The sequence below is a fragment of the Pituophis catenifer genome, unplaced genomic scaffold (genome assembly GCF_029215685.1).
Source record: "Pituophis catenifer annectens isolate HBS135680 unplaced genomic scaffold, rPitCat1.0.hap2 SCAF_11, whole genome shotgun sequence".
In the NCBI taxonomy this organism is placed as follows: domain Eukaryota; kingdom Metazoa; phylum Chordata; class Lepidosauria; order Squamata; family Colubridae; genus Pituophis; species Pituophis catenifer.
The window spans coordinates 12,092,495-12,120,195 of NW_027256891.1; the positions used below are offsets into that span (position 1 = coordinate 12,092,495).

Sequence of the window (27,701 nt, forward strand, 5' to 3'; positions counted from 1 at the left end):
CCCATAAACCTCTCACCGAAATCCATATATTTCATTTGGGAAATCATGAAATCTCAACTTACTCTGTCGAACGCCTTTTGGGCGTCGACAAAAATCAAGGATAACTGTTTATCCGGACAATTTTCATAGTACTCTAAAATGTTCATCACCATTCTCATATTATCATGTAGCTGTCGGTTGGGCAGGAATCCATTCTGATCTGGGTAAATAAATTGGTTAAGAAAACATCCAAGTCTCGTGCCTAGAAGTGCCATAAATATTTTATAGTCCGAATTAAGCAATGAAATCGGTCTGTAGTTTTTAATAAGTGTCAAATCAGTGCCTTCCTTTGGTAGAATAGATATATAGGCCTCTGACCAAGATGCCGGTATTTGGAAGTCTTTCATCACCCCATTAAATAGTTCCACCATTGTTTTGTTAACCGGGTGCACGAATTAATGTGTAGGGGTGAATTCAGCTATGATCCTCTCTTCTGGAACTATCTCATTGTAGGGCCATTCCATTGTTGTATTCAATAGCCAGCATAATTAAATGCCCACCCACAACCATGTTAAAAAATAGTACCTCTTGTTAGGAGCACGCAAATATTTTGCGTCCTATGTGGGTTGTAAATTGTGCCAGACACATGGCAAGTGTTAACACCACTTCTGTGTGAGCTGCATTGGTTACTGGTAAGTTTCCAGGTGCAATTTGAGGTACTGGTGAGTTTTCTTTAAAGCACTGGATATCTGGATATCTCTCGTTCATTTACTACAAGTAGTCCTTGACTTATAACCATTTGTTCAGCCATGCTCCAAGTTACAACAGCACTGAAAAATGTGACTTAAGACTTAGAACCATTGCAGGCAGTGGTGAAATCCATTTTTTTTTACTACCGGTTCTGTGGGCATGGCTTGGTGGGCGTGGTGTGGCTTGGTGGGCATGACAGGGGAAGGATACTGCAAAATCTCCATTCCCACTTCACTCCAGGGGAAGGATACTGCAAAATCCCCATTCCCACCCCACACCTGGGGGAAGGATACTGCAAAATCTCCATTCCCACCCCAGTCTGGGGCCAGCCAGAGGTGGTATTTGCCAGTTCTCCGAACTACTCAAAATTTCCGCTACCGGTTCTCCGAACTGCTCAAAATTTCTGCTACCGGTTCTCCGAACTGCTCAAAATTTCCACTATCAGTTCTCCAGAACCTGTCAGAACCTGCTGGATTTCATCCCTGATTGCAGGATCCCAGGATTATATGATGAAAATTTGGACAGTTTGGCAATCAAGCGCTTACGATGGTTGCAGTGGAATCGAAATTCTGATCCCAACATATCATCTGATCATAAGTCAAGGACTGCCTGTAATCAAGCCTAAGCTTGCTTAGCTTCCCTAATCAATCAACATTGACTAGATGATTATTTCCTGAGCTTTAACCTGTACAGCTTTTTAGAGTGCATTATCCACCCACCCCAATGGCAGGCTGAGACATCTTTTTAATTCATTGTCAGTTCGTCAGCTCAATTCAGAACACAGAACATTTTCCACTGTCTTGGCCTGTGAAGTTGGCGCAGTGACTCACTCTACAAAGGAAGGAGACAAGCTCTCATGATTCAGCTAGGCGGAGAATCCTCTTGTGATGGCCCCAGGCACCATTGCAAAATTACAGGCACTAAAACGACTTCTCCTTGTTGGGTTGAGAGAGGACAGGCATTATGGTTTGTGGATTAGGGATTGCAACTTCAACTGGGCCTCGATGGGACCATCTATTGGGCAGATGTTTTTTACTTGGTTTGAAGGTTAAAGGGAGGGGATAGCAGCATTTTGTCTTACAATGAAGTTACACTCCTGTTTATGTCTTTAAAAGACGCTCTGATCCCAAAGAACACAACACACACAAACTCTGAACAAAACTTAGTTTACTCACATAACACAGTTTTAGCAAATGCCGGCTGTTAATAAGCGTTCTTAACAGCCTGCCAGAATTCCACAGATAAGATAGTCCAAGTCTTACTGGAGTTGGCAGAAAGCCCAGAAGCAAGATTGCAGTGACATCCCAACGCGATGATTAGCGAACTAGAGTTGTTTCCTGCAGCTTGTTGCAAGCTGCGTCCTTTCTTAAATAGGCTAAGGGAGTGGCCAATTAGCCCCAAGCCTTACTCTCGAGGAGACCTCCTTCTGAGGAGCCACTCCTGCCTTTTGGCAGCTCTGCGCGCCCATGCATTGAGAAGAGGCTCCTCCTCTTCATCCTCTTCACTTAAAGGAGCCTCTGGAGGTTCTGAAGGCCCTGGCTGAATCCCCGCCTCTGGCACCACATCTTCTTCAGCCTCCTCACTGTCCGACTCGAGCGCCGGCTGCACAGGCTGCTGGCGCAGCACCACACCAGCCTCCTCCTTGTCGGGATCAGCAACAATCCGTGCAGGCCGCTGGCGGGCCACAACAACTGGTGGCCAGCGGAGCTGCCAGCAAGTCGGAGAGTGAGGTGGTTGGGGAGGAACTTGGGCAGTCCTGGGGGCTGGGGAAAGCTCGGACGAGAGCTCTGCGTCAGAGGCAGAGAGGGAGATAGACAGCAGGGAGGCAGAGGAACAGCTGGAGCCCGTTCCCAGTGTGCACATGTGCAGAGCTGCCAGAAGACAAGAACAACTCAGAAAGCAGGGTCAACTCGGGAGTAAAGCCACACCTTGGAGGTGATTGGCCCCTCCCACAGGAAATAAAAGAGGAGCAAACAGGGAGTGGCCTTTTGCAGGAAACAATTCGTTCATTCCATGACTCTGAGAGACTCTGTTCCAAGTTTTGCCTTGTACTGCGATTGGGAACAATTTACCTGGCAGCTTGCCAAACGAGATGTGTTGAGAAATATTCCTTTGAAAAACTATTTGGACAAACCTTGCTGACTGAATGAACGTAATTCACAGTCGTGTAAATAAATGAGGTTTTGCCAGTAATTCCTGCCTCCTGCTTGTTAAGGGAGCCTAGGTCAGAACAGATAGTTCTCAGTTTATGACCATAATTCAGCCTGGAATTACAGCCGTAAATCGTTGCAGTTATTAAGCCAATCCCCACGTGACTTTATTACCACGTTGGTGTCAATTGTTAAACACAGTTGTTAAGTAAATCCATTTTATCCGATGCATGTCTTCTTGTTGTTTTTTGCCAGAAAGCAAAAATAAAATGTAGAAAACCAGCAAAAAAAAAAAAAAGAGTTGAAAAGTATGATCACCCAATTGTGGGAAACGTAAATGGCCCTAAGAAGAGCTGTGATGGCCCAGTGGTTAGAATGCAGTATTGCAGGCTAATTCTGCCCACTGCCAGCAGTTCGATCCTGACCGGCTCAAGGTTGACTTAGCTTTCCATCCTTCCGAGGTCGGTAAAATGAAGACCCAGATTGTTGGGGATGGGTGAGACATACGTTGATTCTGTAAATCATTTAGAGGGCTGTAAAGGGGGGGGGCACCATAATATCAAGACTGGGTTTTAACTACTTTGGTGGGAGATCTGTCATACCTTCAAATGAACTTTGGTCATTAAGTGAGGACTGCTTGTAATGTGACTAAAAAGCGGCCACTTGCCTGGAGAAATCCAATAGTTCAAGCTGGGAATACAGGCAATTCTCAATTTACAGTGGTTCATTTAGTGACCATTTGAAGTTACAACAGCACTGAAAAAAGTGACTTATGACCATTTTTCACACTGATGACCGTTGCAGCATCCCCATGGTCACGTGATCAAAATTCAGATGCTTGGTAACTGACTCATATTTACGACAGTTTCGAGTCCTGGAACCTTCTGATGAGCAAACTCAATAGGGAAGCCAAATTCACTTAACAACCGTGTTACTAACTTAACAACCGAAGCGATTCACTTAACAAGCGTGGCAAGAAAAGTCGTAAAATGGGACAAAGCTCACTTAACAAATGTCTCACTTAGCAATGGAAATTTTTGGGCTCAACTGTGATCGTAAGTCGAGGACTGCCTGTGCTACTGTAAAATACTGTTAAGGAATTTTAGGTTGTCATGCCAGCAAACTGGTTGGCAATATAATAGAAAGCACCTGGAGGACTAAGTGCGTGTGCAACGCATTTCTCCCTGTGATGGATGCTCACTAACTCGGTCATTGACCTGCTGAAAGATAATAGTTAACAAGAAAATGTCAACGCAACATCTACCCTAAAAATATCTCCCAACGCCCCCAACATGTCAAAAAGTCATCTTCGAGTGGGTAAGAAAGATGTGAACATTCAATTTGCACTTCTCAGAGGAAGTGGAACAGAAACTTTATTATTATTTTTTTTAATTTAGGAAATTCTTGTTGAAACCAAATATGCAAAACTGAAATAACTGACCATAAAGTGGTCCTGCGCTGGGCTGTTTTTACAAGATGTTTCATCCTCGCTCCAGTCTCAATTTTTTTGCAGAGTTGTAGAAATGCCATGCACAATCGTACACAAAAGTGTGTTCATATGCAAGATTTGGCTGTAACCAGAAGATATGAGTTATTTTCATTTCAGCTTTTAAGTGACACAGGAGCCATTTTGTGTGTGTGTGTGTGTGTGTGTGTGTGTGTGTGTAAACCACTGAGCAGGTTATTGCTTACCATTAAAATATACAGCATGGCTACTGGACTGCCACTGCAGAATCTTTCATGCACCTTTGAAAGTTTTAGTAGAGTTTTCCCCTTTTTCTTCTTGCAAACATCTCACAGATCTTTGTGTAGCTTTCTTGGTGAAAAACCAGCTGCACGTGAGAACAGAAAGTGATGGTGTACCGTATGTATGTATGTATGTGTGTATGTATGTATGTATGTATGTATGCATGTATGTTATTGGTTCGATTTATATGCCGCCCTTCTCCGGAGACTCAGGGCGGCTTACAATGTGTTAAGCAATAGCCTTCATACTTTTGTATATACCTGCTTAGTAGGGCTTTTGGCCCCCTCCAAGCAGTGTTCTTTTTTATACAAAGTCATCTTATTGCCCCCACAATCCGGGTCCTCATTTTACCTACCTCGGAAGGATGGAAGGCTGAGTCAACCTTGAGCCTGGTGAGATTTGAACTTGCAGTAATCGCAGGCAGCTGGCAGCTAAGTGCTACTTAACAGCACTTTAGTCTGCTGCGCCACCAAGGCTTATGTTGCAAAGACACTGGTCAATTTAGCTAGGTAGAATGCAAAGGACCATTGATGATCAGTGGCAGATATGTATCTAAAACCCCAGTGTTTATTTTGAATTATTGGGCCCTGTAGTAATGTTTGTTTGAGTTTGTTTACTGTTACAATAGTCAAGGTAAGAGTTACACTTGGGAAGAATAGGCACTGCATTAATGGAAGTTTTTGTTTTGTTTTGTTTTAAAAGCACTTGCCACAATGCCACAATTGTGGCAAGTGCTTTTTTTTTTTTTTTAATTGTGGCAAGTTCTTAAAGAGATGGGAGTACCAGACCATCTTATTTGTCTCTTGAGAAACCTATATGCAGGTCAAGTAGCAACAGTGAGAACTGGACACGGAACCACTGATTGGTTCAAAATTTGGAAAGGAGTCCGGCAAGACTGTATCCTGTCACCCTGCCTATTTAACTTATATGCATGAGAACGGCGGAGCTAGATGAATCAAAAATTGGAATTAAGATTGCCGGGAGAAATATCAATAACCTCAGATATGCAGATGATACCACTCTAATGGCAGGAAGTGGAGAGGAACTAAAGAGCGTTCTAATGCAGGTGAAGAAGGAGAGTGCAACAGTTGGCTTGAAACTCAACATTAAGAAAACTAAGATCATGGCTCCCGGCCCTCTCAATGCCTGGCAAATAGATGGGGAAGAAATGTAGGTAGTGACAGATTTTATTTTCCTGGGCTCCAAGATCACCATAGATGGGGACTGCAGCCAAGGAATTAAAAGATGCTTGCTCCTGGGGAGGAAAGCTATGGCAAATCTAGACAGCATACTAAAAAGCAGAGACATCACCCTGCCAAAAAAAGTGTGTCTAGTCAAGGCTATGGTTTTCCCAGTTGCAATGTCTGGCTGTGAAAGTTGGACCATAAGAAAGGCTGAGCGCCAAAGAATTGAGGCCTTTGAACTCTGGTGCTGGAGAAGACTCCTGTGAGTCCCTTGGACTGCAAGGCGATCAAACCGGTCAGTCCTAGAGGAGATCCACCCTGACTGCTCTTTAGAAGGCCAGATCCTGAAGATGAAACTCAAATACTTTGGCCACCTAATGAGAAAGGACTCACTGGAGAAGAGCCTAATGCTGGGAGAGCTCCCTTGAAGGAGAAATGCTCCTGTGAATCCCTTGAAAAGGCAGGGATTCTCGATTCAGTTCAGACCCCTTTATGAATTTTCAGATTGCTCATTGACTCTCCAAACAATTGTATAATTTTTTAATGCTTTTAACTAATGGTACTATAAATATTAACCCCTTGGTGTCCATATTTAGGGAACTATTTAGGGGAATAGCTATCAAGGTCAAGGTATCAATTGGGCAATGTATTTCAAGGATTTGACACTTCTTAAATCAAGGATGCGATTCTCCCGGAAGGAAATCTATTAAAGACAGCTTGCATTTTGAAAGATAACGTGATGGTCCGTGTCAAGATAGGTGAATTATTCCCTCTAGCTATGCTGGACTACATCTCCTGTTCTTGCCAACTGGCAAGTTATTAAACGGCTGCAAAAATGGAAAACCAGACCAGAAGGAATCTCTTTGTTTTACATGGCTTACAATGTGCATCAATAAGCCAACACGCAAATCAGAATTCTAACGGCAGGTTGGGCTTTGGGCTCCTTCAGGTATTCTCTTTTATTCTCCTACTAGCTGATGATCCGGCGGTGCCCAGGTATTTTTTCATCCTAATCCCCCCCCCGCCTCGCGCACATATGCACACGAACCACTCCCCCCCCCAGGGCCTGTTTTGTGCCTAGTAGGCCTCCCTACAGCCTCCTTTGAGCCAATACGGGTTGCGGGAGGGCCGTGCCCCCCACATGCCGTTTTTGGCCTAGTACACCTCTCTGCAGCCAAAACAGGCCATGGGAGGGGCTCACGCCGCACCCCACTGTGCTCCCCCCGCCCCCCCACACATACATGGCAGAGACCTGAATATCAGCTGGCTGGCAGGAGATACACGCGCATGCGCGGTGGAGCTGAGCGGGGCTCTGTGTGCCACCTGCGTGCCAGGACACACACACACACAAAAAAAAAAACACTGCAAAGGGTGTTCAGGGTGTCTTACCCCCGCAGTATTTTTTTCCAGAGTAAGTCATCTGTGTACCAAGTTTGGTTGAAATTGCTCGAGGCGTTCAAGAGTTATGCTGGAACATACATACATACTTAGATAAGACAGACAGACAGACAGACAGACAGAAGATGATGATTAAAGAAAGCAGAGATTTTTTGGAGCTGGTGAACAAGCTATTTTTGCACCGTGTCAATGGCTGAAGGATGAGGAAGAAAAGGCTTCTTTTTCATTCTCTTCTAGCACTAGCTGCTCTGGGGATCTGATGAAATAGCTACAGAGATCTATATCTCTTTTAGCCCCTCGCTCCTTTTTAGATCATACTGATTATTGTGACTATTTGAATTGATCCTCTGATGGAGCTACAATTCTGCCTCCTAAACTTTCAGCGGCCAGAGGCCTTCCAGAAAATTACAAAGGTGACCAAAAGGTCTGCCCAGATTTTTCATCCAAGTCATGGTTGTCCCAAAGCTTTGGAAATCCTTCTATTCCCCACCATCCAGTCAAGAGCTGAAGAAGCTTCTTAGAGGAGAAGCGAAACGTCTTCAAAGAAAAACCATAAAGTCCAGTTCCTTCTTGAAAAAAGCACCTTTGGGACATTTGAGAAGGTTTTTTTTTTTTAATTATCCTTTTTTCATATATAACTCAGGGCAATGAACATAGTTAACTCACCTTCCACTTCCCGTTTTCTTCACAAGTGAGGTGAGCTGGGCAGAGGGAGAATTGGTCCACGGTCAACCCAGCCACCTTTCATGCCAAAAACAAGACTAGGAAAGTCCCCTGGTTTCTAGCCCGATGCCTTGATCGCTAAATCAAACTAGCTCTTTTGTCTCGGTGCACAATCTCTATTCAAAAGAATTGAATTTTGTTATGTTACAGTCTCGAGGATTGGCAGTGGTGGTGGTGGGTAGACCTAGTGTTCAAAATTTCTGTTGCTAAGCAAGATAGCTGTTAAGTGAGTTTGGCCCCATTTTACAACTTTCCTTGACGATCCTTCCTGGATCGTTGCAATTCTAAAGTTAGTAACATGATTGGAAAGTGAACCTGCCTTTCCCATTGACTGTCAAGTGGCAAAAGGTGACTGATCACATGACCCCAGGACACTGCAACCGTCATAAATACATGCAAGTTGTCAGGCACCTGAATTTTGGTCAGCTTGCTAGAGTTTTATGTGTGAAAAACAGTTGTCACTTTTTGGAATGCTGTTATAATTTCAAACAGTCACTAAATGAAATGTTGTAAGTTGAGGACTACCTTGTTTTATGTGGACAAGGACATCTACTCCTACCTTCTCAAGATTACTTGCCTTTAGTCAAACTGTTTTTTTGCATTTACACCCTGCCACACACTATACTTACTGGACCTCTTGTTGGTGAACACAACTCAACTACGTTCACTGAACACACAATTGATTTCCCTTTTGACTGCCAACACTGCCATCTAGTGGGCATGCAGGATTTTTTTCCCCTGCTTGAATGTTGGGCCTGGAGGAAAATTATAAATTATAAAGCATGTGAATGACATGCTGAGCAGACAAGTTCCAGCAAGAGGACTGCCAAGAATAATCCTCTGCAGTTATTACTCCAAGAAAAAAAATGACAATATAACCAGAATGGATCCAGAAACCATTTACCTGCAGCAGAAGGTCACTGTTGTCTTCTGTCCATGGACAAAAAAAAAAAAAAAAAAAAAATCCCTTGAAAATTCTCCTGGAATGTTACAGGAAAACCCCAAATTTAATTCCATCCCACATGAATTGTTGTTTGCAAAAAAAAAAAAAAAAAAAAAAAAGTTATATGCAGCAGTTCATAACTCACAACTACTTGGAAGGCACTGGCTGCTACCCCTTCAAAAGATGTCTCAAATTATGATTAGGTAAAGGTAAAGGTTCCCCTCACACATATGTGCTAGTCATTCCCAACTCTAGGGGGCAGTGCTCATCTCTGTTTCAAAGCCGAAGAGCCAGCGCTGTCTGAAGACATCTCCGTGGTCATGTGGCCAGCATGACTAAATGCCAAAGACGCACGGAACGCTGTTACCATCCCACCAAAGGTGGTCCCTATTTTTCTACTTGCATTTTTATGTGCTTTCGAATTGCTAGGTTGGCAGAAGCTGGGACAAGTAACTAGAACTCACCCCACTAGGCGGCACTAGGGATTCGAACCAATGAACCGCCAACCTTTCGATCGACAAGCTCAGCATCTTAGCCACCACGTCCCTCAAATTATGATTAATAAACGGTAATTGTTTACAGGTTCTACACAATAGGCACCATGTAACAAAAAACATGAGATTTAATTAATTCCCTTACTACCAAGACTACGCACTCCCAATACAGAAGTACCATCTGGAATTACACTAACATCTTTTTAAAGGGCCAAATGAAAGCATACAGCTTAGGAAACTCGCACGCTCTGTTGTGACTAAGATGGCCTAGAGGATTTTGCATTAGTATTCAAGAAAGGAGATGATGACGCAAATCCACTGTAGAGGTTTTATGGCTAACAAATCACAGCTCTTCCCAACAGAAAACTGAATTCTGCAACATAAATTGTACAAATCACAAAGGCACGCTTTTTTTTTTCTTGGAACTATCCACTAGTGCAGGGGGTCCCCAACCTCTGGGCTGCAGCCCACTACCAGGCCATGACTTAGGAACTGGGCTGCACAAGAGGTGGGCTGGCGCATATGTGTGTAGCGCCACTTGCGTGAGATGGGCCAGTGCACACACTCCTGCACACAGCTTCACTTGCGTGAATGGCGACCCGGCTCCCATCGCCCTCCAGCTGGGCCACCAAGCAGCAACGGTTGGGGACTGCTGCACTAGCTTCATTTTTGAAATCCACTGAAATGGAAATCTAATACTTAATGATTAGAGGTTTTACTCGGTCATTACTTTGTCACTGAAGAACTAAGCAATAACTTTGGAATGAACAGAATATCCCACTACAGCCATGTGCACCTTTCAGGAGCCTATGGACTCACACTGAAGTTGAAACTCGAAGTTGTCAATGGACAACTAAAGAAATCCGAGACCCGTGTCAATGCTAGAACAGTTCACAAACCTTGTTAAATAGGCCCTTTCCCCAATTTTTCGCAGTCAGAACAAAATGGAAGCCACCACTATCATCTTAAGAGAAACATTTATTAGAGGGTTGCACAATCTGTGTGAAATATAAAGTCCCTTATAAAATACTCAGTTTGCAGCTCTCTAGAAATCCCTTTACCAACTCAGACCACAATCCCAAACAAGGATAAATTCTCTGCAGTAATAGTGGTAACTTGCTCGTAAGCTCTGCTCTAGAAGTTTCACAAGATAGGAATTTTATAGTTATGGAAACACTGAAAACTGGACCTAATAAAAATGTTAATCGCATACCTTTGTATTTAAGATGTTAAGTAGGTCCAGTAACCCAAAATACCAATGTAAAAGCTTTTAAGAATAAATGTGCTTGACTATACAACTAAATATCACAACAAACAGGAGGGAGGAATTAAAAGTAATAAGGTCAGCTCAAGATAGGCTCCAAATATACATACAAATTTAATACAGTAATTGCACAAAATGAAAAAAGCAATGTTAGCTGCTTATGATTACCAAGGTTAAAGTTACATGCTTCACAAATGAAGTTTAAATAAAACCCTTAAAATTTTGGTGTGTCTTTTACTTTTTGTTTCCCTAATGGAAAACCAAGTGCAGAACAATTTTATGAACCTAGAAACCAATGTGCAAACTAGATTAATGTATTAGTTTTTGTGAAAGAGTCAAGTAATGAATTGATTACATGTTTATGGAGGAACTGGTATTTGGATTTCAATTTTCTTCAGTCTAAAACAGACATACAGATGTTTTAAGAGGATAATCCATTTTAAAATGTTACTATTCAAAATTGAAGGAGCTGAAAAAATTAGCAGCACCACATATTTCAAAAAAAAAAAAAAAGCCTATTGTGGATTTAAAAGGGTTTTTCTTTTCATCTAAGCAATTCACAGAAAGGAAACATAAGGCTTTTGATTATCACTGCACATTTAATTTTGAAACTGAAGATGTAAAGCTTGGATCTTGAATGAAGATGCGTGATTGTCATTTTACGCCCTGTACTTTTCATTGCTGACAGAACTTGGTTTCAACAATAAACACGTTTTCAAAGTGTCGGATTATGTGGCACTTTTCAGCGGAACGTTTTTGAAGGCCTAGAAAGACAGGGGGAAAAAAACCCAATGCCAATTTATTCAGGGAACAGGAGCAGGTCAGATAGAACAGATTTCTCTTTCCATAGACTACAAGATGTTGTTTTAAATTCAGTCATCCAGCATGAATGGCTTCCCAAAACATGCAGACTGTGGAATTCTGGAAACTGAAGTCTATACATTTTAAAAGTTAAGCTTGAAAAACTGACTGAAATTGCTTAGGGATGCATACTGGAGCTATAGGTCAATGAAGGAAAAAATACCCAGGAAAACTATGTTCAGTTATTGTTAAAAGTGTCATCACCATAAACATCATTCTTTGGACATTGGTGGGGCTAAGATTGCAACATGGAATGCAAAGTGGCATCTTTAAGCTATCATTAGCTTTTTATTGTTTCCATCTTAATGGAATGTTAGAAGCCAGTGAAGGGGCTCAAGATGCCGCCTGTAGTTTAATTCCCCAGAAACAGAACAGAATGGGAGCAAATTGGAGGTAAAGGAAGAAGCCCAGCAAAAGAAAAGTGGAGTTTAAAAAGAGGTCTGTTCTGATCAGGAATTGCAAAGAAAAACATCCCTCCAATGTAACTCAGAATTTGCTGATCCACAAAATAAACCCCCATTATGTGTTTGAAAGCAAATCCTATGCCGCCTGCCCTTTGTTTCCCAATGCACATACACTCATGTAATGTACAGAAAACACATTAATTTAACACAGAGAAGGGAAAAAAAAATAAGTAATCCCTTCACTGCTGGTAAAAGGGGTAGAAAGAATTCTAGAAATCATACTTTGCAAATTTCCCCTACTTTGTTTTTCTACAGCACTGGTGATCACAAGCAAAATCTCGCAAGAAATGGTCATCTATTTAAGAGATCCTTAAATGGCACTTGAGGATAGCATGTATCAAAATGTCCCCTACTGCTGACCCTTGTAGTAAGAGAATGAACATGAACTTGCAAATATGGCCATCGCTTTTCTATATTATTTCGTATGCTGAAAGTATGGTGCTATTATTCAGTACTCACAGTGACTTGACTGTGACCTGCTAATTCAATCTGGCAGGAGTGACTCTGCAGTGAGCCTAAGTCCACTCTCAAACATTAGCTTTCAAGAGGCAAGTGGCAATTTTCAGAAGGGGATGGATTAAAGTACTCAGCAAGGATGCTGAAAGGATTTAGGGAAGCCATCTGGGGCATGAATATGAGTGCCCACATGGGCAAAATGGCTGTGTAAATCACCTCAGCTGTTTGGAATACATATGTCCACATTAAAAGTATTTAAAATAGGAGCAAGCAGGATTACACAGGTAATTAAAAAAACCAACTCTAGGTCAATGTATTTAAAGCAGAACCAAACACTTTGCTCTTAGTTTAAAAGTCTTTATAAGCTGACGGTGCAGAATGGTATAAAATTGGGTGCTCCAGTATTATGTAACATGCCCTTCCCTTCATTTCGTTAGCCAATACTAAGGAAACCAAGTTACATTCCTTCTCACCACACCCTATCCCATACCCAAAAAAGGATCAGCCAGGAAATCACTGCTAATCTATCTGGCACCACTATTTAAATCTTATAGCAGCCTCACGTCCTGAGAACATTTGCTCTCTTCTGTCTGACTGAAGATATAGAAATGGTTCTTTATTCTGTAAGGCTTGACTGCGCCTAGAAAGCAGAATTTGGGGTTAACTAAAGTTGAATTTAAAGTTTAGGGCTCATCAGGAATAATAGCTGGGCCCTAGTGGGTAATTCCTGGTGGAAAATCCCTCCATTTAACAAACTCCCTTGTTTACTGAACTTTTATTATTCCCATGGCAGCTTTCCTCCTTAAGATAGAAAATCATACAAAAGTCGATTCTCAAATGCTCGTCAATTTTCCCTTTTCCTTTGGTTTCTTTTTCATATCCTGAAATGCAGTAACAATTCAAAATAAAATACTCACCAATGAGCTTCTCTCTGCGCTGAAGTCTGAAGGTTTCCTTCCCTACACAGAGCTGATAAATGAAGACACCCAGATCCGACACATTATCAATCTCTTCAGTCACAACCATTTCCTCACGAACAAGATAAGTCTGAGGCAAGTAGGAACCCGTCTGTGTGTGTGTGGGAAAAATACCATTCTTAATACAGACATTTGTGATTATTCAACCAAGAGCAGTTACACATGAAGGGATTGAGGACACTCTAAAGAGCCTTGTTGGCGCAGCAGACTAAAGTGCTGTTAAATAGTACCAGCTGCCTGCAATTACTGCAAGTTCAAATCTTACCAGGCTCAAGGTTGACTCAGCCTTCCATCCTTTTGAGGTAGGTAAAATGAGGACCCGGATTGTGGGGGCAATAAGCTGACTTTGTATACAAAAGAACACTGCTTGGGGGGGCCGAAAGCCCTATTAAGCAGGTATATACAAAAGTATGAAGGCTATTGCTTAACGCATTGTAAGCCGCCCTGAGTCTCCGGAGAAAGGGCATATAAACAAATCAATCAATAAACAATAAACAATAAACAATCAATCAATCAATCAATCAATCAATAAATAAATAAAGCAGGGGTGTCAAACTCATATCCCACACCGGTGTAGTGAAGGGTCCCAATACGTCACACGACGCTTGTTTGACACCCCTGCTCTAAAGGAACCATGCTTTAGAGTGCCCACAACTTCAGATGCTTCAGACTTTTATGATTTAAAAATGCCAACTCATCAGCTTGCACAAGATCTTAAAGGTCACAAGTTGGTGACCTTTCATTACAGCAATTCTGGAAATGACGCAACATGGTTGTTCTAAACTTTCGCCATACAGATGTGCACTGCAGTAAGAATACACATATATTTCCATGCTCCATCTGAGTGATACCTACCGCTAATTTTGCGAAAAGATCTATCAGGTTCCGTGGTGGCATAACAATAGAGGTGTTCAGAGGAATCACATAGCAATTACCAAGCTGGAGATCAAGGTAGGCTGTCAGGAGCTACAAGAATATAAGGAGAAAAAAAAGTCCAGTAAGAGAGGATGGATTTTCAGTCCTGCCAGTTGTTTCAAACCAGCCCTTTGTAAAAGAGAAATATGTGTTTTACTGCCACAAAATTAATAATTGATTTGAAAACAGAAATAAACTTTGAAGTATAATGCTACATCCCCAAATTGTTCTTTTTTAATGCGAGAAAGTTCTCAATAGGAAGCTATCCTCACAAGGAGCAATCTGTAAACACATTTCATTTTTGAAACCCAACACCGGCCAAGAAAATGATAAAACTCCTGAGAGAAATGTTGAAGACTTGCTTTCTGTAGATCACATGAACTTTGACTTAAAATTCATGTTTAAGGGGGAGAGAATTACGTTATATCAGTAGCACTTTTATGTAAAACAGCCAGCTGAGAACTGCAGATCCAACATATATCAAGGTGCCAGGAGGGACAAGCTGCATTAAGGGTGTGGGATGGTGTATTTAAGTACGGGATTATCACAAGATCCAATTGTTGAATGAGAGCCTACATAGTATGAAAATCCAAGACAATTGACTGATCAAGAATGAATCAGGTTAAAAATAGAGGGTAAAATGGAGGCCAATACTGGATCTTTTCCACTTGCAATATTCTCAGATAATGAAAAGCACTGAAACTAACCTGCCTTTCTAATATGCTAGGGACTAAATTACAAGAAACAAGGAAGTAAAGAAGAGAACCATATCTTTTCTAGGGTTTCCAAACTTGTAATTTTGCTTTGCAGTTATCTTAACACTGACTGGAAATGACTATAAATATTTCACAGGATTACTGCTTAGACATAATAAGGCAGCAGTCCCATATAAGGCCTGCTGGTTAATTGGCTGTGCTAAGCATGTCTAAGCCTGTGCACAGTGTATTTTTGTGAACGGCAACTGTGCTTTCAGAAATAAGCGCTTGTTATTCCCAGCCAACTGCATGTAGAACTGGGGTTTCAGCCCTTTAAGGTAGACCAAATGAGGAAACAAGATTCCACAAGACTAAAACTACGTTTTAATAAGACAGGCCATAAAATAAGTTTTGAGAATCTCTGCAGCTTGCCTCTTCTCCCTCTTATACTCCGGGGAGGGGAATCTCTTTGTAAGACTCTCCCCTTCTGGCCTTACTGCATGCTTCTTCTGCACCTGGTCTTTTCCTAGCAGCCTCTAGGTTCTTTCCCCAAGGCATTTCCCTGCCTTTGTATCAATGGGCAATGCTATAGGCAAAGGCAGCTATCCCAACTTGGCATGTTCCCAACCTACACCCACCAGTTCCAGCAATGATTAGAAATGATGGGAGTTACAGGCCAAACTCATTGGGGGACATCTGTTTAATGAAAACCTCCCTTCTGCTTTGAAGAAGGAATCGTTTCTCCTCCATTTGGCAATACAAATTTTTCTTCGAATTTGTTTGTGCAATTAGGGCTCTTACTTTGAAATTTCTCCCAGAAAGCACTAATAAATATTGTTTTACATTTAGCACACACATTGCTGGCACTTAAAAATGGGGGGGGGGGAGAGACTACCAGACTTTAATCCTGAAAAAAAAGGGGGGGAGCATAAAAAGCCAATCACATATTAAGAAGACTTCATCAAAACTTTTACCAAAAGAAAGAATAAAAAGAACCCACAAGGAGGACTCACTCTGTCAAAATCATGCACTATCGCTGCTGGGTCACTGTCAGAGAATTTTGGAACAGGTACATCAATGATGGCAATGTTATCTGTTTCTCTGATATCAGCTTCTTCAGCGATGGGCAGGAAATATGGCTCCGCTGCCTGGTTCTGATTGTCTTCTCCCACGTAACACATTTGACCACGGAACATTTTGTTCTTTAAAAAAGGAGAAATCGCCAGCTATAATACTCATTTAAATTAATTTAATTCAACTGTCCTGGAATTGCTGAAGCAGTTTCCCCTGAATGAGCAAAGAAAGTGCTACTAATTCCATTTTTCCCACAACCTCTGCACATATCAACATTACTGGATTCTGGAAGACCACAGGAGGGATCTGCCATGATGGGCACTGACCGCTATCTGGAAAAGGACAGGAATATGTTAACAAGTAAGTTTTTTTGGCTCACCAAACACAAAGGAGGAACATAAAGGAAACTTCCTTCTCAAGCCATTTGCTTATGCAGAGAACATAAAATAGGGGAAATGACTGGTCACACAAAACACTGTAATTTGCTTTATACGGAGCTATCCTTAAAGATGATCCAGAAATTTCAACAGGTGTGGCATAGAGCTGACCACTGGATAACACTGCAGCATGGAACATTTGTTATAGCATGTTCTTTGCTGCCACTTAAGGTACGAGTTATCACCTATAAAGCCTTGTGAGACTGAGAACTGGCTACCTTTGGACCCACCTATTTGGGGAGAATCTGCCTTCCAATATACACTATATGAACATTAAGGATCTCTTATCAAGGAACGACCACCCAAAAGGAGGCATTTTTATTGGTATCCCGCTCCTAAGAAGTAGTTTATTCCCTTTGATCATGATGGCTCCTTCATTTCCTTCCAGGAGATTGTAAAAAGTAGATTATTTTGGAAGATCTTCAAGGACTAGCTTCCCATCCTTACTGTGCATATTGTTGAATATATGATGCCTAGAGTCAGACTAAAGCAATTAAAAATCGGGGAAATAAGCTCAGAAATAAGTGGGATAATAATCAAGTCTCCAATACCTTTGGCATGAAAAATTTGTAGATGCAGGCTCCCCCAACCACTACTCCAGCTAAAATGAAAGCAAGTCCCAAAAGAGTCAGCAGACATCTTCCAGAGGAACCTTCACGGTTGTGTGTTGCAACTTCTGGGTCCTTGAAAACATAGAGAAAAAGTTGTTTTAAATTTTCTATTGTCTTAAGAGATGAAATTACTATTTTCCTTGAATCAATAGGGTGACATTACCCTCCCAAGTGAAAGATAATATGAGACACAACAGGATTTTGGCTCAAGGTTACAGTGTTTGCCCCAAATACAAAGATAAGATTCAACTCGCATTCCACTTGGTGTGAAAGGTCTTCTTCGAAGAGGACAAGATAAAGCAAAACAAAACAAACAAGATAAAACAAAAGAAAAAACTATTTCTCATGCTTCACAAATCCAGCTGCCAAGTCACGTAATGTAAATGCTTTTTTCTGATTTTTCCATCAAGAGACTATAGATTTTTCACCATGGCACTGAGTGAGAATTAGAATGAATTTTTGACAATTAGATTATTATCACAAAAGTTGTTGAATTTCTATTCATCCTCCAGGATTACTCAGGCTTTTAAAAAATGTAAGTTTCATTAGAATACTTCGTTGCAATTTGAGGCAAGAAATAGTTGTTTCTAGTTCAGAACAGATACTCCATTTCCTACAATTACTGTCTGGTTTCTATCTATCTTTAACTATCCATCCTACAGCACAAGTTCATGATGGCTGTGAAGAGGAAGCATTTTTAGAATTCTTTGTAATTATGTGGGGGTTTTTTGCAACTGGTTAAAAGAGGAACTGCAAATAACCAACAAAAAAGAGTTCTATGAAGCAAAAAAAAAGCTACAGTTCTCTAGCACCCAATATATGCTGCTCACGCAGATTTGTGTTTCAATGAACAATGCTAACCATTGCAATTATTTGAGCTTCAACAAATTAAAGGCCTAGATTTCACTTGAATTTACCATATTAAAACAATTGTACATGTATTCCACAACTATCAACAACTCATGAAGAGTCCATATGGCTAAAATACAAAGTATGAAGGTGATTTTATTCAGATAACTGATTATCCTGAAAAAATCGGTTTTTTTTAAAAAAAAATGCTGCTTTAAATGTGATACTGGCTACACAAGTATTGTAATCAAAAGTCAGGCATTAAAAAAATCATGTTGCAACTTGTCTGGAACCATTAAGCTGACCTAGAATGAAACAAAATAAAAGCTATCTGTGTAAGCAAGAAACATAGAATTCTTTATACTTCACTAGAAATTCCCAACCACAACTTCTTTATCAGCAACTGACACAAATGCTAATACAGCATTTCAACGTTCAAGGTAGTTAAGTATCCCTGCCTAAGAAATATTTTATTACTTGGATCATTCAATCTGAAAGTCTCTGATGATTTATGAAATAGAACAAAGGCTCCAAAAAGTATATTTGAAGATCTGTAACAAAATTCCCACAATAAACATTTGAAGATTAACTTCTTTTTAATTTTCACTTTCTGTAAGGCCTTTTTTTTATGAAGTTAGAAAATCCAGTATTATAAACATTATCAGAACAAGATTGGCATAGTGGTTAAGGCCTCAGGCCAGAACAAGGTCGGGCAGGGAACTGGGAGAGAAAGCAGCTGGACAAATGGTTGTTGGCACTGGCTGGGGCGCTGTGCTTTCCGGCCCCCAGCAAGCAATCCCAAAACCACATGGTCCTGGGTGCTTGCTGTCCCTCAAGGCAGGCTGCAGGGCAGCCAAAGGACAAAGATGGAAGGGGGGGGTGGGGGAGAGATAGGAGGGTGGAATTGGAAGATCCAAGACTCTTGCCTTATTATGGATCAGGACTGGGAGCAACCAAGCCCAGAATGGTTCGGATTGGGGTACATACCCACTTAACTCGTAATGCTCTGATACCTATCCTAATAGGCAGTGCAGGGATTACTATTGTCAATCCCTGTGATATCCTGATTTAAGATTGCATTGTTTTGCGATGGAAATTCCAGTCCAAATTATGGTCAGATGTTGAGGACTATTTTATACCGGTACTTCCATATCCTATGTCTCAAATGTTAAAGAAATGTCTTCTAATATTTATTTAGTAGCTTTATCTTATTCTTTATTCAGAAACTCATCAATAGACAGTGTTTTCTCACCACCATAGCTGTGAAGTAGGTTCAACTAAGAGAAAACAACTTTGGCCACTGGTGAGAAAAACGGAAGTTTATTGAACACCATGATACTTTAACTGCAGCTCTGTTTACTTGGAACCCAACCCTGTCCTATTGCTGCCACTGGTGATTTGTATGAAAACTCACAACTGCTAAATTGCTAAGATAAACCAGAACAATGCTTTTGTGCTTGCAGAAGCTTCAGATTGAATTGCAACATACTGGAAAAGCAGGTCTCCTGATTGTTATTGGAGGAGATTTGGGGGTGGGGAGGGAGAGAAGAGATACTACGTGCACATTTTGGCTCAGCAGGTTGTCATTTGATTTAATACAAAAGTAGATTAGGCGCACAGGAAACATCTGTGACAACAAATAAAGCAACTTTCCTATCTGATGTTTGACAGGGCTCCCTAAACCCAAGTTGCCTCTTGTCTGGCCACCAGACAGGAAACTAAGGCTGTCTAATCAAACTACTACTGGGTTAAGTAACATTTGATCTTTATCGTGTTCTGCTAAGGGAAATCCTGGGTGTGACACAGAGCTGGCCTTCGTATACAACATGCTTAGGTACACAGCTTAAGACTGATGTGGCCAACATAAAGTCCAAAGGCATTACTGTGCTTGAAGATACCTCTCTAGGCACTGCCAACATGTCTGGCCCATCCCACTTTACATGCAGTAATTTATGACTTTAAGATGGGAAATCTGCCTACTGCAAAACAGAGATCCAACTTCCAGTTTCATCTTCGTATCCAAGACATACCGTACATTTAGGAAACAAAAAAAAATTTAAAAAAAAGAGAGGATTCAACCATTGTTTTGTTTGGAAAGCACACATCTGTCCAGAAAAAGAATAAAAGAAAACAACTTGAAAAAAAGTGTTCAAATAGTTGCAGCATTTTGACAATACTGCTTTGAAATTGAGATTTAACAGGGATTCTGTAAATAGGCAAGTTGATCAAGGATTTAAAAAAAAAATCCCAAGAGGCCCACCAGTTGAAAAAAGTTGAATGTCCCCATTTTAAAATATGGATCTATATATAATACTGAAACACCATTGTGTATTTAAAGTTATATAACAGGGGTGTCAAATGCAAGGCTCATGGGCCAGATTTGGCCTACAGGGTACTTAGATCTGGCCCGCAAGGCCACCCTGGAAGTAGCAAAGGACCGGCATGTGGTGCATCTGCCAGCAAAAACAGAGCTTGCAAAGGCCGCGCATGACCAAGCTCTTTTTTCTCTGGCGGAGGGATGCAGGAGGCTGTCCCAGCTGAAAATGGAGCTTGGGAACCTGTTTTCGCTGGCAGAGCACTTGGGCTGCCACAGGCGCCCCCCCCAAAACAAGTGATGTCATGCTGGCCACGCCTATCCTGGCCCCCTGAGGTTAAACACAACCCTGATGCGGCCCTCAATGAAATAGAGTTTGACACCCCTGATCTATAAGGTTAGAACTAATCCCATATAAGTCTGATATTAAACCATGATTTTCTTTTTTCATTAAAACTGTTACAAGGCAATCATCAATAGTGGAATTCTTTTTCAAAAATCATGCTACATCTAATGGGGCTTATGAAGACTGAGACTAAAAAAAACCCTTCTCTTTATTGTGAATGTTATGCATATTATGGTTGGATTTAAAACATCCTGTAATCCACTATGAAATTGGCCCAGTTTCTTCGGTGCAGGGATTTTACTTTGCATAAGCTGAAGTATTACAATGAAAATAAAACCAGTTCACTAATATCTACACACACACCCACACACACACACACACACAGAGAGTGAATACATATAACTAGTCCCTGTGCAGTTCTTTAGCCCACTAGCCTATATTTTGGTACCCAGTTGTGACTGCTAAATTGCTGTCCTAGACCTTTTCCTCTTTAAGCAGTTAAAAATTGATGTTACACAACCTTTACAATTTCCTGAGCTTAAACAGAACTTTACAAGATAGTGGAATGAGGTTAGTGTGCACCAGCACTCTGAAAAATGGACCAATGGTAAAACTATTTCATATTTGTACTTCTTATATGGGTTTAGGCATGTATTTGGACAAGATGAAGGAATTTTAAGCACCCATCACAGAGCAATTTCTGTGCACTTGGCAGTAGAAACATTTTACATGGCATTTTAAAGAGAACAGCATGTAATATCAGTCAAGTATACAATCTCAGCCATTAGGGACAAACCATCAATGCTTGTCACAAATCAGGCGCTTTTAACTGCCTGAAATTATCCTGTATATACAAGCAGCATGAAAATAATGTTTTGAGTAACTTCCAAACATAATCAGTCACAAACATGTACACTGTCAACAAACCAGCTGTTACTTTTTATAAACTGGAATGACTCAAGAGTTGTTTTGAAGCCAGACACAGGAAATCAGATAATTTTGCAGATTTTATATATATATACACTAGCATGCCTACTGAAAATAAGCACATCTTAGACTCCTTTAACTGTTCAAACCAAATGCATGATTAGACAGTTCTGAACTTTGCATGTGCATGCAGAAAGAATGCCTAATCTGCATGTTTGCCTAATCTTCTCTCCCATCAGAAAGCAGAACAGAATTAGGCTTCCTTTGTGCTGCTAGTTATGTGCCTTATAAAATCTTTCAAACTTCCTTCCAATTTTGGTCAAAAATCCCCACCGGCATGCATCCCAAAATCCTTCAACATGTGGGATCATTTCTGAAGGAGCACTACCAAGGTTTCAAAGCGAATTGCAAGTTTTGATATAGGCCTTCAAATTTATTTAAACATGCTAAGGCCAAGATAGAAACCACTAATTTCCATAGTTCCCACCTGGAGAATTAATATGTTCAATGAGATTATATCTTAACCCAGCCTTGCCATCGCTAACTTTTTAATAGGTTTTTTAAAAATGATTTTTAATAGGTGAAATAGTTCCTAAAATACCTTTTGAAACAAATGTAAAGATCACATGTTATTCTCATATAGGGTCAACTAAAGTATTTGATTGTAAAAAATTTTTTTATCTCTTTCATGCAAATAATTAGCATTTTGCAAAACAATAGGAACAAGGATAATCTGGAAACATTTGAAGTGGTTAAAGCTGTTACAATGGAGAGATCATTAATGAAATTGCTAGGATCTTAAAAAGCTGTTAAGGAAATGCTACAAACCAGGAAGAAAGATGGAAATCCACAGTATCCTCATTCTATTTTCAGACCAGGAACTTACTTCTATATAAGCATGAAAAGGATTAAAGTGTTTTTTAAAAAACTTTTTGTAAGAAAAAAAATTAATACCCGACTCCCCATAACATGTTTCATTATTTTAGATTTTTATCTTTATTTTCACTTCAAGGCAACATGTTACCCCCCTCTCCCATTTCCTACCTTTCCATGCCTTACTTTTTAAAAAGGAACTTTAATTTAGAAAGGAATGGGAAGCTGTTATGATGTAAAATAATGCACCACTTTCAAGCCTAATTTATATCTCCCAAAATGCCTCTAGGCCCCACCTCTAGACAAGGCAGAACTGCTACCACTCAGCATAAAAAAACAACAACCCAGAACTAATTAACAAAAACTCCACCTGCAATTCCGGTCTCTTCACCCATTTTATTTATTAAATTTATATGCCACCCATTTAGCTAAAGGCCCTTCTCTGCCTTCTTCCTGGAAGAATCAACCACCCATCATCCACCAGGGCAGGTTCACTGGAGAATTAAGAGAGAGGGAGGGAGGGAGAGAGGAAGGGAGGGAGGCAGGGAGATCCTCAAATTAGGCAGAAGGAAGTATATCCTACCAATGAAAATGTATTTATGTCCTTCTACCCTGTTTCCCCCAAAATAAGACATCCCCTGATAAGAAGCCCAATCGAGCTTTTGAGCGTATGGCAATAAGGCTAAGCGCTTATTTCAGGGTTCAAAAAAAAAGTAAGACGGGGTCTTATTTTCAGGGAAACATGGTATTTATAAGGCTCTTCTCTGTGACTCTATTCACACCAATAGGGGATTAGTCATACTAACACTGAAGTCTGCTTTGTGTGTGTGTGTGTGTGTGTGTGTGTGTGTGTGTGTGTGTGTGTGTGTGTGTGTGTGTGTGTATTATAAATATCTAACCAAAGTACCACCTTCCCCTTTCCCCCACTAAATCCTGCAGGCAGAACACAAATCCACCAATAATAGGCACAGACGACTATGAAGTGGGGGGAAAAGATGCCCAAGCAAAGAAAGGTGCCATGGTGGCTTCGTTAAATACCACTTTAAAAAAAGACATGAATGAGCCTCCACGGATCCCCAACGGGGGGAATCATTTTGCAGGCCATGCAAACAACGGCAGGCCTTTTATTCTCGCTCACTTTCGAACGGGAAGCCCCCTTTATACGCGCAGGCCCGGCTCTCGGATTCCTTGTTGGTGTCGGCCTTTCGGTTCCACACGTTACGTGACGTCCCAGAACTGCACGCGTGACGGTGCAAGGCGCGCACGCACGTCTTGCACGCCCGCATATATACACACGACCCGCTTTGCCTCCCCAGCCAGCAAAAAGGGGGAGGAAGAACCATTGCCCTATTGGCCGGCGGACTGGGGGGTGGTGGAAGGAAAGGGCTGAGGAGCCTTATTATTTTATTGCCGTTTATCCAGTTTATTTCACTCACTTGTATGCAACGTCTGCACCGGCCAAGCGGGAATTTTAACGAATAAAAATGCAATTTATTTTCCCCACCCCCCACTTTCCGTGTGGTGTTTCGGTCAACGAACCAGTCACGAGACCCTCGTCGGGGAGGGAGTCCCTCATTTCCCCCACCGTCTCACACGGAGGACTACAAAGCCCATCCCTCACACACACCCTCTCTCTCCCTGAGGCGTCTGAGGGAAACACCGAGGGGTCCCGCCGCCATTTTGCCCCGCGGGGAGGGGGGGGAGACAAGGCGCCGGGGGGGGCTGCCGGTAGCCCCCGACACAAAATGGCGTCGCCTCAGCAGCAGCGGCGGCGTCTCCTTCTCCTCACCTGCTCGGCCACCAGCGCCTCGGCCGCCTCCTTCTTGGGATCGTCCTTGTGGGCGAAGGGCGACTGGAACGCGATCTTCACCATGGCGGCGGCGTGAGGGGCGTGAGAGGCGGCGGCTGTGAGGGCTGTCGATGAGGGGAAAGCCTCCTTCGCACCGAGGCCGCTTCTGCCTCTGCCGAGTCCAGCCGCTGCAGTCGATGCCTCTCCGAGAACTGCGCAGCGGCCCCTCCCTCGCTGGGTGGGCGGAGCCTGCGGCCGGAAGCAAGGAGAGAGAGAGAGAGACAGAGAGAGAGAGGGAGGGAGAGAAAGGCCAATAAAAGGTGAGCTTTTATGCGCACGCGCGGCGAGGACCCGTTCCCTGGGAACAGGGAAGAGAAAGGCGGGCCTTTCGCCTCGTCTTGGCTCCCGTCCGGGTTTGGAGGCTTGAAGTGCGCACGCGCGTTCAGTCTCCCTCTTCCTCCCTCCCTTCCCCCCCCCCCCAGCGCGCGAGCCAGGAAGGGAAGGAGGAGGGAAAAACCAAACCAAAACAAAGGAAACCGACCACCGGACGCGTGCGCACTTCGAGCCCAAAACAAGGCGAGAGGAGCGCCCCCTTCAGGCGGAAGAGGTTTTTTTTGTTTTAATTTTCAACTGGTTCGTCAGACCTAGGAAATGGGGTCGGGGGCTTTGGGTAAGCTCGCGGTGGTTTTGGTGGCTGGAAAGCAAATAATGATCCGCCATTCAAACTGCAGATTCAGAAGAAGAGGAGGAAAAGAGGTATATCTCCCTCTATAGGTTTGTATGGATTCTCCAGCTTGAGCAGGGGGCTCGACTAGAAGACCTCCAAGGTCCCTTCCAGCTCTATTCCTATTCCTATTTCAATTCCATTCTATTCTAGCCCAGAGTCTACAATACCTTAGAGCAGTGTTTCTCAACTTTGGTAGCTTGAAGATGGGTGGACTTCAACTCCCAGAATCCCCCAGCCAGATGGATATTTCTTCCAACACTACAGTAAATTCTGATGTATTCAATAAACCCAAGATTAAATACATCGGTGAAGCTGTTCAGTTACGGATGTCAAGGCGAAAACAAGTCCTCATCTTCTAACTTCCCAATACTTAGTTTGTTAAAGGAGTTACACTGTTAGGATAGGTTGTTCCACGCGAGGATAAAGTTGAGAGAATCCGTATCCAGCATGAAGAAATGGCTGTTGTGAAATGGATTTGGCAGAAAGCAAATGTGGCTGGCTGTGTTTCATTACTATAACTGTTTTGTACCCTTAGCATTTGTTAAAATTTGTGATGAAATACTGGAAGGTTGGTGGTAGGGTTAGGCAACAATAGCACGTTACAACACATTGTGTGAAGAATCAAGATCCAACAGCAATTCTATTCCATCTACAACTACTGAAAAGCCGTCTTTCTCCCTAAACTTTTCTCTCCCCTCCAAACCCCCCCTGCAAAAATCTAACATTGCATCCCCAAGTAATCTGATTTACTTTACTTGTTCTTTATTCATTCCCTGGATGAGTTCCCAGGCTGTATTAAGATATGTTTTTCTTCAACAGGTCTTCAGAGTGAACCAAAATTGGATAGAGAGATGTAAACCATAATGGAAGACAGGGTTTACAAAAAAAATAAATAAATAAAATAAATCGCTGAGTTTGTACCATATAGCATGCAAAAGTAATCAACCTTTGTATGTGAACAAAAGCAGTTATCTTCTGTCTGATTTTGGCTTAGCATACCAGGTGACTCAGTGATTGTGGTTTATCCCTATCATGTGAACTCTGCCAAATGTAGCTTATTCGAAAACATGGAACATATCTTCAAATAAAGATATTGTTATAAAGTTGGAATTTTTTCCCCAAACCCTGTTATGAGTGGCATCATTGGACGAAGACTGACATTAAAGGAATTCCTTCCTTCCTTCCTTCCTTCCTTCCTTCCTTCCTTCCTTCCTTCCTTCCTTCCTTCCTTCCTTCCCTTTCCTGATTTGCAAAGTAGGAAAGGGACTATTTCAGCTTTAATTTCCACCCTTAAGCATCTTCCATCCTGAACAAACTAAAATTACATGGCTTGTTAGCCAAGTGGCCAAAATTTAGCCATGTGATTTTAGGTTATATTTGAGGTTGGAGAGAAAAGAGTTCATGGCATCCGGCCCTTTCAATTCCTGGCAAATGGATGGGGAAGGAATGGAGGTAGTGGCAGATTTTATTTTCCTGGGCTCCAAGATCACCGCAGATGGGGACTGCAGCCAAGAAATTAAAAGACGTTTGCTCCTGGGGAGGAAAGCTATGGCAAATCTAGACAGCATACTAAAAAGCAGAGATATCACCCTGCCAAAAAAAAGTGTGTCTAGTCAAGGCTATGGTTTTCCCAGTTGCAATGACTGGCTGTGAAAGTTGGACCATAAGGAAGGCTGAGCGCCAAAGAATTGAGGCATTTGAACTCTGGTGCTGGAGAAGACTCCTGCGAGTCCCTTGGACTGCAAGGCGATCAAACCGGTCAGTCCTAGAGGAGATCAACCCTGACTGCTCTTTAGAAGGCCAGATCCTGAAAATGAAACTCAAATACTTTGGCCACCTAATGAGAAAGAAGAATTAACTGGAGAAGAGACTAATGCTGGGAAAGATTGAGGGCAAAAGAAGAAGGGGACGGCAGAGAACGAGGTGGCTGGACGGAGTCACTGAAGCAGTCGGCGTGAGCTTAAATGGACTCCAGAGGATGGTAGAGGACAGGAACGCCTGGAGGAACATTGCCCATGGGGTTGCGATGGGTCGGACATGACTTCGCAAAGAGTTATGTACTAAACATGGGAAAAATTAACTGCAGAGGATTCCATTTCTGTCTTGAAGGACAGGGGGAAAGAATCATTTTGCAAAAAATCAGTCATTTTGGACATGCAAACTTAGGGTGCTGTGAGGTGTTGTGTTTAGATCAAGGCTTAGAGCCATGTCTCTTAGATCACCATTTAAACAAAGTTTTGATGAGTGCATGCACTCTTAATTAATTTAGCAATTATGATGGGCGGATTATTCTCAGCTGCTATGTACTTTCAGTTTTTAACACTTAAGTTTGAAGTATTTTTGCAATTGTGTTTATTTTTAAAATGTTTACTGCCTAGAGTCACACGGTGAGGTGGGTGGCCATACAAATTGAATGAATAAATAAAAGCTGTCCAGAGATAGAAAGAGCTGGAGGCTAAGAACCTTTCAGCATGCTCTTCTATTTGCTGTACTCTAACCACCGTTTTTGACTTTGAAATAAAATTTATCTATTTTTGACTTTCTTGTATTTGCAACCCAGGAAGTGGAAAATTACTTTAGAACTGTTGAGAAACAAAACAATGCATCAGTTGCAAATGGCTTATCACTAAGGAAACCACAGATCAAGTGTGTGGTCAGGGAGGAAAGGCATATTATATTTAGCATTGTGTGACTTGTGAAGATAGCGTAACAGATTGAGGCATATCATATTGTTATCCCTAAAGATCTCCCATA

At 41.8% G+C, this 27,701-nt stretch overlaps 1 protein-coding gene across 1 annotated transcript; it reads right to left on the minus strand.

The window, feature by feature from the left end:
- Nucleotides 1-10,330: 10,330 nt before the first annotated feature.
- ITM2A (integral membrane protein 2A) lies at nt 10,331-24,440 on the minus strand. Its single transcript, XM_070951866.1, has 6 exons — nt 24,221-24,440; nt 17,063-17,194; nt 16,014-16,202; nt 14,246-14,356; nt 13,331-13,481; nt 10,331-11,396 (listed from the first exon to the last, which is right to left on the minus strand). Exons 1-6 carry the CDS (start codon nt 24,302-24,304, stop codon nt 11,308-11,310), a joined length of 756 nt encoding a protein of 251 aa, XP_070807967.1. The 5' UTR covers nt 24,305-24,440; the 3' UTR covers nt 10,331-11,307.
- Between the last annotated feature and the right edge of the window lie 3,261 nt (nt 24,441-27,701).

What these genes read in the sequence shown, in the direction of transcription:
- ITM2A (XM_070951866.1), bottom strand. Translation starts at nt 24,304, where the DNA reads ATGGTGAAGATCGCGTTCCAGTCGCCCTTCGCCCACAAGGACGATCCC. An exon ending in ACAAATTTTTCATGCCAAAG is followed by an intron (nt 16,203 to 17,062) that starts GTATTGGAGACT and finishes CCTTTTTTAAAG; the next exon opens with AACAAAATGTTCCGTGGTCA. An exon ending in TAGTGCATGATTTTGACAGA is followed by an intron (nt 14,357 to 16,013) that starts GTGAGTCCTCCT and finishes ATATTCTTGTAG; the next exon opens with CTCCTGACAGCCTACCTTGA.